Raw genomic sequence first — 14,506 nt, 5'->3', positions numbered from 1 at the left:
GTTTTTTTTAGACTCAAACGTCCTGTTGTTTAAGGAAACAATACACGTAGTGAATATAGTCCGACCCAATCTTTTGTATTGAAGTATTTAATGAGCCTACGCAGCAAAGGTCATTTGGAAGACAGGAGCAGCAGAGTCATTGTAATTCTGCCCCTGATGATAAGAAACCTGGCTGAAAACTCTTCCTATTAAAGACAGCACATAAAAACATAAAGATTGCGATATGTATTTGTAACACAAAAATCTGATTTAAACAATAGGTCGTATTCTGATGATGGCCATTAATTACCTACTCAATATAGAGCAATTGTCACAAGTAGAATAGCAAAACAGTAAGGTGACTGTACAAGACATGACACAGTCATGAGAATCTCTCTTTATTGTTGTATATATTAAGGTACCACAATAGAACTTTAGGATATACTGTACACTTGTCTGTGAGCACAGTTACGTCACACATACATACACACACTCACAGGTAACAAACCTTGCACTTTGGAAAAAACTGCACATGATGAATTTCCACCCCTGTACAAACCCCTTGTGTGTGTATTTACTCCTCTAGGTGAACCCCATATTGGAAGAAAATACTCAATAGGCATTCACAACTGCTGCTTATAGGTGGACTGTGACATTTTGGATTGAATTGTGCTTGGAAAACCAGGAAACGAGTGACATTTTCACAGAGCCCTTTTGGTGGACTCTGAGATTTTGTCAAATTCTACTCCTTACAGTTACTGTCACGATATGGTAACCAATGTGAAAACTAGCTTGGAAGAATGACAATATGCCCTGGTGCAGTGTGCCAATGTGGTGTGCCTAGCAGACTCAGCAAATGGGCAATGAAATGTTGCATGCAGGCCTTTCTTACATGGGACTCTTTACTATAGACTTCTTTTGCAATAAGATTTTTCTATATATATATTTAAATCCACCATAATTTATCCAGTTTGATTACCTCTAAATAAATATAACAAAAATAAAATATTTCCATTTGATTCATATACAGATATCTTTTTGTAATCTTTTCTTGAGGGGAATAGAAAATGGAGTCATAACTCATGATACAAGCATGTTCTTGCTTTTTTAGCTACCAGATGTTCCAGCAACACAAAATGAGGCAATGTATTGATGGCACATCTTAGGTAGCAAATGCATTAATGTGTATAGCCAAAATGAGGATGTCAGTAGAAACTGATGCATAAGTATTAGTGATGCTGATGCCACACTTTACTGTCTTTTCATTAATCTTCTATATTGTACCTAAAAGCTTCTATTAGACCTTCTAGTGAATGTATAAATCCAGAAATGCTACAGATAGAACCAATGACAAAAATGGAAACGTCAAAAAAGACATGATGCCACTGAAGCTTCCTCCACAACAGCTTAAGATGGAAGAGGCTTGGAAGCAGGAAACAAAGACCAGCTCCTGTGAGGCTACCAGTGAGACCCATCAAAAGAGCAAAATGGGGCACATATATGGCCATAAGCAAGGTAAAAATGACTAGGGCACATCTGAGGGTGAGGCCCCATGACTTAAGTCTCCCATCTCCCCCATAGCAGTTTGGGAAAAATGCCCTGGCTCCTTCCTGGAAAAGAGATCTTTCCAAGACTTCTACTGCAGCAAAGAAGGGCAGCGGGTAAGACAGCAAGGCTTTGGCCACCAAGAAAATATTGACCACTGCCCTGATAGTAGAGGGTAGGTTGTCTGTTATGACCTCCTTGGTTTCATCTGCCCAAGTTAGATAAGCCACCAGAGCAAAAAGCCCCTTGAGTATGCAGGCGGCGATGTGGGTCCAGTTCATCATGCAGTGGAATTCTTTGGGGTTGTTCATGTTCCCTTCCAATGAGGGCAAGAAGATCTGGGAGGTGTAGCTGAAGACAATTATGCCTATGGAGATGGGAAACTTCTTTACATCTATATAAAACTTCACTTTGTCCCAAGCCCAGTCTCTGGCTCTAGACAGACAATAGGCAATTACTAGGATGTTAATGACAAAATGAGCTAAGGTGCAGAGTAAACTGAACTTGGATACAGACTTAAGGTTTTTGAGGAATGCACATGGTAGAAGCACAGCAGTGGCTATGATTGACCAGGACTTCTGAGAAATTGGAAAGGATGGAAAGCTGTTGTACATCAAGTTTCCACTGACCACCACATAAAGGATGCATGTCATGACCAGTTCGATAATTTGAGCCACATTAACAATCCTTCCCCCAAGTTTAGGAAACCTTGGTGCGCAGCAGGCATTGGCAATGTCCACATATGAGTCCCTCACTCTCACAGTCTCCCCATCTTCATTTTCTTCATACAAGCAAGCAATGAGAATCTTCCCTGTGTAGCAACACACAACTGCAGCAAAAATAATGAGGAACAGTCCCAGATATCCACCATGAAGAATGGCGTAAGGTAATCCAAGCACGAACATCCCCTGCAAAATATAAGCACAACACAAGTGAGGACATAGGAAGTATTTGGCTAGAAGGATTGACAAATTCATAACATGATGGTTTATCCTAGGTCGACTTGTATATTTTATATCTTATAGACTACTTGTAGTAACTTGTTAAAATAGTTTTTATTGTAAAACAAACAATAATACCTTCCACATTTAGCATGATGGGAATAGGGACAAATGAAGACAGTAGTGGATTTCCATGCAAAACCATGTATGGGATGCCCTTTCTCTCCATTAACTCATGATTGACAACATTCCACAAATTACTGTAATGTATATAGGTAATTAGCTCAGTCCTTTAGATTCTGTTTAAAGGGGCTCTCTGGTCCAAATTTATAAGTCTGCGTTCACTGTTTGCGACTGCAGACTTATGAATCCCCCCAGCGCACGTATTGTGCGCTGAGGGGATTTGCCGCTTTCTGATCAAGGTCCTAATGCTATGTATGAGTTATATATACTCCCGACCAGGGTCTGTCTAATGTGTGAGGTCTCGCTCCATACACCTGTATGGAGTGAGGCAGCTCCCCATCTAGTGACACGACTATCCAGTGAGCATGGCCGACTAGAAGTCACAGCCTCCCTCTATACAAGTGTATGGAAGCGAGGTGCGCCCACTGGCTAGGAGTATGCATAATTCATACATACCCTCCAGTCCTGGGTCTGAAACCAGCCAACCTCCGCAACACACAATGCGTGCGCTGGGGGTATTCATAAGTCTGCAGTCACACAGACTGGAGACTTATCAATTTGAATTGAACAACCCTTTAATAGATATTATGCAGCCCAATTTTTCCCTTTTTAGAGTGAAATAATAATATACTGTAGTTGTTATTAATTACTACTATTGTTATTATATTAATTATTTTCAATCTGTACATCTTTTAAACCCGATTAGTTTGATCTACATGGTCACTGTCATTTCAACAAACATTGCATAAAGTAATATAGACTAAAAGAAACGTTGACAATAATTGACATAATCCTGTAAGGATCAGGAGCATCACGAGGTTCCAAAGAGGAAAAGGATTCCCTAAAATATTTTGGAAATTCTGCTTTCAGGAAAGTATTATTTTTGCATTGCAAATCATGAAGACTTATTCCACAATGGAGATGAGATCATCACAATTTGGTCTTACTTGTCATAGGTGTATAGTAAAAAAGAGGATAAAACATAGGTAAACACCGTCTGTTTCCCAAGTCAATGCTGGCTTCGCTGGCAGGTGGGCAAGGATCACCCAGCTAACAGTGGCATGCGTAGTGTGATCACACCTTTACACAGAGCAAGACATCTCCTGTACATAGGCATTAGTGATGAGTGAGTGTACTCGTTGCTCGGGTTTTCCTGAGCACGCTCGGGTGACCTCCGAGTATTTGTTAGTGTTCGGAGATTAAGTTTTCATCGCCTCAGCTGAATGATTTACAGCTACTAGCCAGCTTGATTACACGTGGGGATTCCCTAGCAACCAGGCAACCCCCACATGTACTCAGCCTGGCTAATAGCTGTAAATCATTCAGCTGAGGTGATGAAAACTTAATCTCAGAACACTAACAAATATTCGGAGGTCACCCGAGAGTGCTTGGGAAAACCCGAGCAACGAGTATATTCGCTCATCATTAATAGGCATCCCTGTTGAATTCAGTGATTGCCTGCAGTGGTCATGTGTGCTGTAGTCTGTGCTGGAGCAGAGGAAGTTGAGTACAACTGATTTTATCTTTAAAACGTATGTGTCATTTCAAATAACTTGTCAGAAAAATCTGTCGCATGTGTATGGAAGAGAGGTGGACTGATCGCTGCGTTCATACCCCTGAAGACACCAATAGTATCTATAATATACACTCACTGGCCACTTTATTAGGTACACCTGTCCAACTTCTTGTTAACACTTAATTTCTAATCAGCCAATCACATGGCGGCAACTCAGTGCATTTAGGCATGTAGACATGGTCAAGACAATCTCCTGCAGTTCAAACCGAGCATCAGTATGGGGAAGAAAGGTGATTTGAGTGCCTTTGAATGTGGCATGGTTGTTGGTGCCAGAAGGGCTGGTCTGAGTATTTCAGAAACTGCTGATCTACTGGGATTTTCACGCACAACCATCTCTAGGGTTTACAGAGAATGGTCCGAAAAAGAAAAAAAATTCAGTGAGCGGCAGTTCTGTGGGCAGAAATGCCTTGTTGATGCCAGAGGTCAGAGGAGAATGGGCAGACTGGTTCGAGCTGATAGAAAGGCAACAGTGACTCAAATCGCCACCTGTTACAACCAAGGTAGGCCTAAGAGCATCTCTGAACGCACAGTGCGTCGAACTTTGAGGCAGATGGGCTACAGCAGCAGAAGACCACACCGGGTACCACTCCTTTCAGCTAAGAACAGGAAACTGAGGCTACAATTTGTACAAGCTCATCGAAATTGGACAGTAGAAGATTGGAAAAACGTTGCTTGGTCTGATGAGTCTCGATTTCTGCTGCGACATTCGGATGGTAGGGTCAGAATTTGGCGTAAACAACATGAAAGCATGGATCCATCCTGCCTTGTATGGAGCATCTTTGGGATGTACAGCCGACAAATCTGCGGCAACTGTGTGATGCCATCATGTCAATATGGACCAAAATCTCTGAGGAATGCTTCCAGCACCTTGTTGAATCTATGCCACGAAGAATTGAGGCAGTTCTGAAGGCAAAAGGGGGTCCAACCCGTTACTAGCATGGTGTACCTAATAAAGTGGCCGGTGAGTGTATATATATATATATATATATATATATATATATATACACTGTATATATATATATATATATATATATATATATATGTATATATATATATATATATATGTAGTGTAGATTGTGACTAGACTGTTATATGGAGTAGAATAAGTACAGTGTATATAGTAATATGAAGTATGATATGCCTAGTTCGTGGCTTCGGTATGGAACATGGTGATAGTGCACAGTATAAGTATAGGACATACGCTAAGAATAGACTTAGTACATAGTTATAGGATAGCAACTGTAGTAAGCTCACAGTACAGGTATAAAATGCAGTTCATGTTTGGGACTAGCCCACAGTGTGAGGAAGATTGTAAGTTTAAAAAAGGGAATCACTTCCTGATGGGTGTCAGATAAGGAAGTAAAGTCACAAGGTCAAGTGCAGTGGGCTGCTAGGGCCAGCATGTACCTATCAGTTAAGGCAGTGCGTTGCCGTACTATAATCCCATGTGGACATTCCGGTAGCGTCAGGAGCTCAAGGCCTAGCATAGGGGCTAAAGGGTGGATTGTTTTCCCTTGTGTACCGGGGAAGATGGATGCAGAACTGTGTGAAGATAAGGTAGCGGATCCCGGGTGCACTGTGGAACTGGACAGGAAATCCCTGTGGGTGATTGAGCCAGTGAACATAGGGATAGTCCAGGAGAAACAAGTGATATGGCTGAAGATGTGTTGCACTAAGGAAGTAAGGAATAAGTGTGGTGCCCTATTCCACATGTCACAACCCGATGAACTTCTACTGTCCAGTAATCTTCTGTTGGTTGAAATTAACTTAGTGTCCCCTGAGTTGTGTGAGCCATTTCCAGATGATGGAGGCCTGGAGACAGCACACTGGGTCTGGGACACAGTTTTCCTGTAAAGTGCCAGAGCAGCTCAGTCATGACTACCTCTCTCTGCCACTTTACATGTACAAGAGGAATAACACCATTTTTGGCCCCCTTGCCCAAAATGCACTGTACAGAGCACGTTCACCCTGGTGATCTAGTGGCAGTTAAAGGACGCATTGCAGGAGACAGAGTTAAGAAGTAGGCCCAATGTATGTCATGCCCAATTCCCCAATGTGGGGTCCTTTCTTTACTTAATAAAATAGTGCCATCAAAGCCCCCTTGCCCAAAATTCACCATATAGAGCACGTTCACCCTGGTGATCTAGTGGCAGTTAAAGGACACATTGCAGGAGACAGAGTTAAGATGTAGGCCCAATTTAATGTAATGCCCAATCCCCAATGTGGGGTCCTGTTTTTGCTAAATAAAATAGTGCCATTACAGCTCCCTTGCCCAAAATTCACCGTATAGAGCACGTTCACCCTGGTGATCTAGTGGCAGTTAAAGGACACACTGCAGGAGACAGAGTTAAGAAGTAGGCCCAATGTAATCTCATGCCCAATTCCCCAGTGTTTACTTAATAAAATAGTGCCATCACAGCCCCTTTGCCCAAAATCCACCGGCCTATAACAGTACAGAGCACCCTGGTCATCGAGTGGTTCTGGATGATGAGGATGAGGATAAGAAGGAGGATAACAACAAACAGACCAAATCTGAAAGCATATACCCATGTGTGGTTGTGAAGAGGTGCATGAGAATACACCTCCCCAAAACAGAGAATGTATTTGAGGTTATGTTTCACTGTTTTCACTTGGTGGTGTACAGAAGTCCTTCCCAATTCAGCCCTTGTTTATTTTTATAAGAGTCAGCCTGTCAGCATTTTCAGTTGACAAGCGGATGTGCTTATCTGTTATAATTCCACCAGCGGCACTAAAAACCCGCTCTGACAGAATGCTAGCAGCAGGGCAGGCCATGACCTCCAAGGCGTAGAGAGCCAGTTCATGCCACGTGTCCAGCTTGGATACCCAATAATTAAAAGTCACAGAGGAATCATGAAGGACATTTGTACAATCTGCAAGGTACTCCCTCACCATCTTCCCAAACATTGCACTTCTTGTGACAGCACCCCTTGCCTCTGTGCCATCACGATGGGAGGGTCTGAGAAAACTGTCCCTGAACTTTGCCATTGTTCCCCTGCCTGAGATGGATTGTACTTCTGCCTCTCTCGCTTGGACTCCTTGGTTGTACAACAAACTCTGACGTCTGCTGCCAGCGTTCTCACTTGGGAATTTTCTAAGTAATTCCGCTACAAGGGCCCTCTGGTACTGCAACATTTTAGTACACCTCTCTGCCTCTGGTAGAAGAGATTGAAAGTTCTCCTTGTAGCGTGGGTCTAGAAGTGTCACCAATCAGTAATGGGTGTCTCCCAAAATTTTTATAATATGAGGGTCACGTGAAACGCAGCACAACATAAAGTCAGCCATGCATGTCAGACTGCTAACAGGCAAGACTTCCGTGTCCTCACCAACAGGACGACTGACCATGCTGTCCTCCTCATCCTCATCCTCCTCCTCCCTGTCCTCAGGCCATCCCCGCTGAACAGACGCTAATACAGATGTGTTTGTAGTACCGTCTATAGCGCATGAAAGTAGCTCCTGTTCTTCCTCCTCCTCCTCATTGCCTACCAATCCACGTTGAGAAGACATGAGGCTGGGCTGAGTGTAATCCCCCTGTATGGTTCCTTGCTCCATGTCCTCGTGCTCTGTCTGCAGTGCATCCTCTTTAATTGTGAGCAGAGAGGTTTTCAGAATGCTGAGAAGCGGGATGGTGATGCTAATTATGGCGTCATCGCCGCTCACCATCTTGGTGCAGTCCTCAAAGTTTTGGAGGATGGCACATATGTCAGACATCCATGTCCACTCCTGAGGTCTTATGTGTGGAGACTGAACTGAATATCGACGGCCTTGTTGATGTTGGTAGTCAACAACTGCCCTCTTCTGCTCACAAAGCCTTTCCAACATATGCAGCGTAGAGCTCCAGCGTGTGGGGACATCACACACCAGCCGGTGAGCTGGAAGCTGCAAACACTGCTGAAGCACGGCAAGGGCGGCTGAAGCTGTAGCTGACTTTCTAAAATGGGCAGACAGATGGCGTACTTTCACTAGCAGATCTGGCAGCTCCAGATAGCTTTTCAGAAAACTTTGAACCATGAGGTTAAGCACATGGGTCAAGCAAGGTATGTGTGTGAGCTCACCTTGCCTCAGAGCCGCCACCAGGTTACGGCAATTGTCACACACGACCATGCCTGGCTGTAGGTTCAGCGGTGTCATCCAAACATCTGAATGCTCTTTCAGCACTGTCCACAACTCTTCTGCATTGTGCGGTTTGTCACCTATGCAGATTACCTTCAGCATAGCCTGTTGCCGCTTGGCTGAGGCAGTGCTGCAGTGCTTCCAGCTTCTGACTGATGTGTTGATTTCAGAGATGAAGGATGAGGAGGAGGAGGAGGTGCAAGAGCTTTACACTGTGGGGGGCAACCCTGATTGACGAAGGGCCAGCAATCCTCGGAGTGGGGAGGATGTGTTCCATCCCAAGGTCCGACTGGGTCCCGGCATCCACTATGTTAACCCAGTGTGCCGTCAGTGAGATGTACCATCCCTGCCCACAAGCACATGTCCATGTGTCCTTAGTTAGGTGGACTTTCCCTGTAATAGCATTGTTGAGGTACAGATAATGTTGTGGGACACATGCTGGCGTAATGCCGGTACGGCACACCGGGAGAAATAGTGGCGACTGGGGACCGAGTACCTTGGTACAGCCGCCGCCATCAGGTTGCGGAAAGCTTCCGTCTCAACGAGCCTAAAAGGCAGTATTTCTAGTGCAAGCAGGAGAGAAACATTAGAATTTAGGACTGTGGCCTGTGGGGCGTTGGCGGGGTATTTCCGCTTGCGTTCCAAAGACTGGGTTATAAACAACTGAAGGCTGTGCTGGGACAAAGATGTGGACGGGCTTGATGATGGTGCTGCTTGACTGTGGGCCACAACAGGTGCAGGGCTAGAGGCATCTTCACATGCACGGTGTACTGGGGATTGGCTTCTACGCAAAACAGTGAAAGAAGCAGTGATGTGACCTGCAGACAGTGGTCCTGGAGCCTGGGGTTCGGCCCACAAAGTCAGGTGCTTTGCTGCCATATGCCTGATCATGCTGGTGGTGGTCAGGCTGGTTGTTTTGCTACCCCTGCTGATGCGGGCATGGCAGGTGCTGCAAATGGCTTGTTGGGGGTTATCGGCAGAGTCTTTAAAAAATAACCAGACTCGGGAAGATCTAACAGTTGGAATGGCAACATCCCTCATGTTGGTGTTACAGGGAACGGATGCACACCTTCTGTCTGTGGCCACCACACTGCTTCTTCCTGCCTGTTGGGGTGAAATGCCGCCTTCCCCATGTGTGCTGCTGCCCTTGCTCTGCATGTCCTCCTGCCAGGTTGGGTCAGTCACATAGTCATCCACCACCTCATCTGCACCCTGCTCCTCCTCCTGACTTTCTGGCAATTGTGTCTCATCATCGTCCACCTCTTCTGACACTTTCCCACCATCACATTCGTATGACCAGGGCTGGTCAAAGCTTTGGGCATCTCTAAATGTGATCTCATCTGTTCCCACTTCAAGTTGATCGGCCGAGAGTTCTGAATCTTGAAATGGAAAACTGAACAGCTCTTCAGAGTGTCCAAGTGTGGGATCAGTTGTCTCAGGGCACTCGGCATGGTGGGAGGAAGGAGGATCAGGGTGAGGAATATCCGGGCCACACTCACGGCTACTCAGACTTTACCATGTGGAAGACATGGTAGTGGTGGTGGTGGCTAAGTGACTGGAAGCATTATCCGCTATCCAACCAACAACTATTTCACACTGCTCTGGCTTCAATAGTGGTGTGCTGCGGTCCCCTAGGAACTGGGACAGAAAGGTCAAGGGAGAAGATGTGGGTCTTTGTTGTTGCCTACTTTCACCTTGGCCATGGCCTCGTCCTCTGCATGCAGGGGCAGATTATAATAGGGTCAATCTGGGCGGTAGCCCAGGGCCCAGTGGTGTGGGGGTGCCCTGGGCTACCACTCAGATTGCCCGCCGCCATCAGGGCATACTGCCCTGACTGGTGTATGGGCCCGGTGGGCAGAGGGGGCCCATCTCATCTGCTCACCGGGCCCCTACTGGCGCTGCGGCAGTTAAACGCTATTGATGTGCGGGCGTGCACCCGCATGTCAATAGTTAACAACGCCAGCGAATCGGAGGTTGGCAGCTGACATCAGCCACAGCGCGCACGTTGCTGGCGTCTGATGTAATTGTCAGTCGCCGGGGAGCGCGCGCTGCTGGAGGGAGCTTCGCCGCTGGAGCACGGACAGGTGAGGAGAACTTTTTTTTTTATTGCGAACGGCAATCCGGGGGGCCCGGGCCAGTATGCTGGAGACACAGGGGGCAGAGATGCTGGAAACACTGGAGGCAATATGCTGGACACACTGGGAGCAATATGCTGGACACACTGGGGGCAATATGCTGGACACACTGGGGGCAAAATGCTGGACACACTGGGGCAGATTGCTAGACACACTGGGGGCAATATGCTGGACACACTGGGGGCAATATGCTGGACATACTGGGGGCAATATGCTGGATACACTGGGCGCAAGATGCTGGACACACTGGGGGCAATATGCTGGACACACTGGGGCAGATTGCTGGACACACTGGGGGCAATATGCTGGACACACTGGCGGCAATATGCTGGACAAACTGGGCAATATGCTGGACACACTGGGCAATATGCTGGGCACACTGGGGGCAATATGCTGGACACACTGGGGGCAATATGCTGGACACACTGGGGCAATATGCTGGACACACTGGGGGCAATATGCTGGACAAACTGGGGGCTATATGCTGGACACACTGGGGGAAATATGCTGGACACACTGGGGGCAATATGCTGGACACACTGGGGGCAATATGCTGGACACACTGGGGGCAATATGCTGGACACACTGGGGGCAATATGCTGGACACACTGGGGGCTGAATGCTAGACACACTGGGGGCAATATGCTGGACACACTGAGGGCAGAATGCTGGACACGCTGGGGGCAATATGCTGGACACACTGGGGGCAATATGCTGGACACACTGGGGGCAATATGCTGGACACACTGGGGGCAATATGCTGGACACACTGGGGGCAATATGCTGGAGACACTGGGGCAGATTGCTGGACACACTGGGGGCAATATGCTGGACACCCTGGGGGCAATATGCTGGACACACTGGGGGCAGGATGCTGGACACACTGGGGGCAATATGCTGGAGACACTGGGTGCAGTATGCTGGACACACTAGGGGCAATATGCTGGACAAACTGGGGGCAATATGCTGGACACACTGGGGGCAGGATGCTGGACACACTGGGGGCAATATGCTGGACACACGGGGCAATATGCTGGACACACTGGGGGCAATATGCTGGATACACTGGGGGCAATATCCTGGACACACTGGGGGCAATATGCTGGACACACTGGGGGCAAGATGCTGGACACACTTGGGGCAGAATGCTGGACACACTGGGGGCAATATTCTAGACACACTGGGGGCTGAATGCTGGGCACACTGGGGGTTGATTGCTGGACACACTGGGGGCTTAATGCTGGACACACTGGGGGCTGAATGCTGGACTCACTGGGGAAATATGCTGGACACATTGGGGGCAGAGATGCTGGACACATTGGGGGCAGAGATGCTGGACACATTGGGGGCAGAGATGCTGGACACTGGGGGCAGAGATGTTGGACACTGGGGGCAGAGATGCTGAACACACTGGGGGCAGGATGCTGGACACACTGGGGGCAGGATGCTAGACACATTGGGGGCAGAGATGCTGGACACTGGGGGCAAAGATGCTGGACACATTGGGGGCAGAGATGCTGGACACTGGGGGCAGAGATGCCTGACACACTGGGGGCAGGACTGGAGACAGATGGGGCAGGATTGGAGACATGGGAAGAATGTAGATACGGGGCATGATTGGAGACACGGGGCAGAATGAAAGACATGGGGCGGGATTGGAGACAGATCGTGCAGGATCATGGGGCAGGATGGATATGATGGAGACTGATTGGGCAGGTGGGGAGATCATGAGGGGCAAGATGGGGAGATCATATGGGGCAGGATGGATACTCATGAGGGCAGGATAGGAGAATATATGGCTGAAGCCAGGAATGAGATACACGGGGCCAGGATGGGGGATACTATTATTACCATAGGGGCTAATTGAGGGATATTATTACTGCAGTGATGTATTTATTTTATTTTTTGAGGACACTGTTTTAAATGGGGGGGCGGTCCTGTTACTGTGTTGAGTGACACTATGTCGCCTCTTTTTCTTCATGTGGTGTAATGTAGAAGATGGGAAAAATAAGTAATGTGTTCTGCAAGCCGAGCTCGAGATAACTGTGTTATTTCCTGCAGAGACAAGTCCTGGCTGGATGAAGTGATGGTGGTCTGTGCTGGATGAAAGATGAAGGACTTCACCTAGAGACATCACTGGTGAGTCAGTGTTACCTATACACTGACACTATACACTGTATACTATATACAGAGGTCCTGTGTATAATGTCACAGGTGATCACTGTATTACCTCTACACAGACACTGCATACTAAGTACAGATCTCCTGTGAATACTGGCACTTATGGTGATGGTATTGTGTTGTTTTTTTTCTTCCTAACTGAAGGGTAAATTGACTAGATCAATGGATGTTTGACAGGTTATAGTTTCACACAGCAACTATTTTTCTGGTATGACCCCGTCGCATGACCCCGTCTCATGACCAGGGGGCACATAGTGTCTGAACAGCCCGGGGCCCTGGCTACCCTTAATCCACCCCTGTCTGCATGCACCATCATCATCACGTCCACTTCCCCGTCCCTTGCCCCTTGTCTTGCCCACTGTAAATGGACTACTGCACTATTTCAAATGCTCAACACAAATATATTTATTAGTAGAGAAATAATATCTGATCAGTATGCCTGCAAATCTACAATTTTTCAAACCCAAACACCAGGCAGGCCTCAGCCTGACATAACAGACTGTATTCAATTTCTGGGGGCTTTTTTGTGAAGTTAATTTATGCAAAATAGTGCTGTATATAAGTAGAGTAACAGACAGCAAAAAAAATGGTCCACTGGCCTACAATGCCCAAACTTGGAACATGCAGATATATGACAGCTGTCATGGAAATACCAAACTGGCAAATATGTGGCATTTGTATATTTTTAATGCTAAATAGTGCTGTATATAATTACAGTAACAGACAGCAAAAAAAGTGGTCCACAGCCTACAATGACCAAACTTGGAGCACGCAGATACCGTATTTTTCGGACTATAAGACGCACCGGACCATAAGGCGCACCCAGTGGCGTAACTACAAAGTTATGGGCCCCGGTGCGAACTTCCAAATGGGGCCCCCCCCCTACCTCCGTGACGCCCCCCCACCCCCTTCCCCTAGATACGCCTCGGACTGTTGCAGGAATCTCCTGCACTGCAACATGGTGTTGGGTGCCAGCACAGCCCGCACAGTGGTATATCCAGCACAGCCCGCACAGTGGTATATCCAGCACAGCCCGCACAGTGGTATATCCAGCACAGCCCGCACAGTGGTATATCCAGCACAGCCCGCACAGTGGTATATCCAGCACAGCCCGCACAGTGGTATATCCAGCACAGCCCGCACAGTGGTATATCCAGCACAGCCCGCACAGTGGTATGTACAGCACAGCCCGCACAGTGGTATGTACAGCACAGCCCGCACAGTGGTATATACAGCACAGCCCGCACAGTGGTATATACAGCACAGCCCGCACAGGGGTAAATACAGCACAGCCCGCACAGGGGTATATACAGCACAGCCCGCACAGGGGTATATACAGCAGAGCCCGCACAGGGGTATATACAGCAGAGCCCGCACAGGGGTATATACAGCACAGCCAGCACAGGGGTATATAGAGCAGAGCCCGCACAGGGGTATATACAGCACAGCCCGCACAGGGGTATATACAGCACAGCCCGCACAGGGGTATATACAGCACAGCCCGCACAGGGGTATATACAGCACAGCCCTCACAGGGGTATATAGAGCACAGCCCGCACAGGGGTATATACAGCAGAGCCCGCACAGGGGTATATACAGCACAGCCAGCACAGGGGTATATAGAGCAGAGCCCGCACAGGGGTATATACAGCACAGCCCGCACAGGGGTATATACAGCACAGCCCGCACAGGGGTATATACAGCACAGCCCGCACAGGGGTATATACAGCACAGCCCTCACAGGGGTATATAGAGCACAGCCCGCACAGGGGTATATACAGCAGAGCCCGCACAGGGGTATATACAGCACAGCCAGCACAGGGGTATATAGAGCA

At 47.5% G+C, this 14,506-nt stretch overlaps 1 protein-coding gene across 2 annotated transcripts in view; it reads right to left on the bottom strand.

Annotated features, from left to right (window-relative positions):
- Positions 1–356: 356 nt before the first annotated feature.
- SLC32A1 (solute carrier family 32 member 1) overlaps positions 357–14,506 on the bottom strand; it is a 50,657-nt gene continuing 36,507 nt past the window's right edge. For both annotated transcript variants that reach the window (XM_077251537.1, XM_077251536.1), the window contains one exon: positions 357–2,432. In XM_077251537.1, coding sequence (XP_077107652.1) covers positions 1,245–2,432 — 1,188 coding nt within the window. In that variant the 3' untranslated portion in view covers positions 357–1,244. The remainder of the gene's footprint in view (positions 2,433–14,506) is intronic.

Source organism: Ranitomeya variabilis, chromosome 4, assembly GCF_051348905.1.
Source record: "Ranitomeya variabilis isolate aRanVar5 chromosome 4, aRanVar5.hap1, whole genome shotgun sequence".
NCBI classification, from domain to species: domain Eukaryota; kingdom Metazoa; phylum Chordata; class Amphibia; order Anura; family Dendrobatidae; genus Ranitomeya; species Ranitomeya variabilis.
Note: the sequence above shows the minus strand (reverse complement) of the source record. Positions and strands in the feature narration are given on the sequence as shown.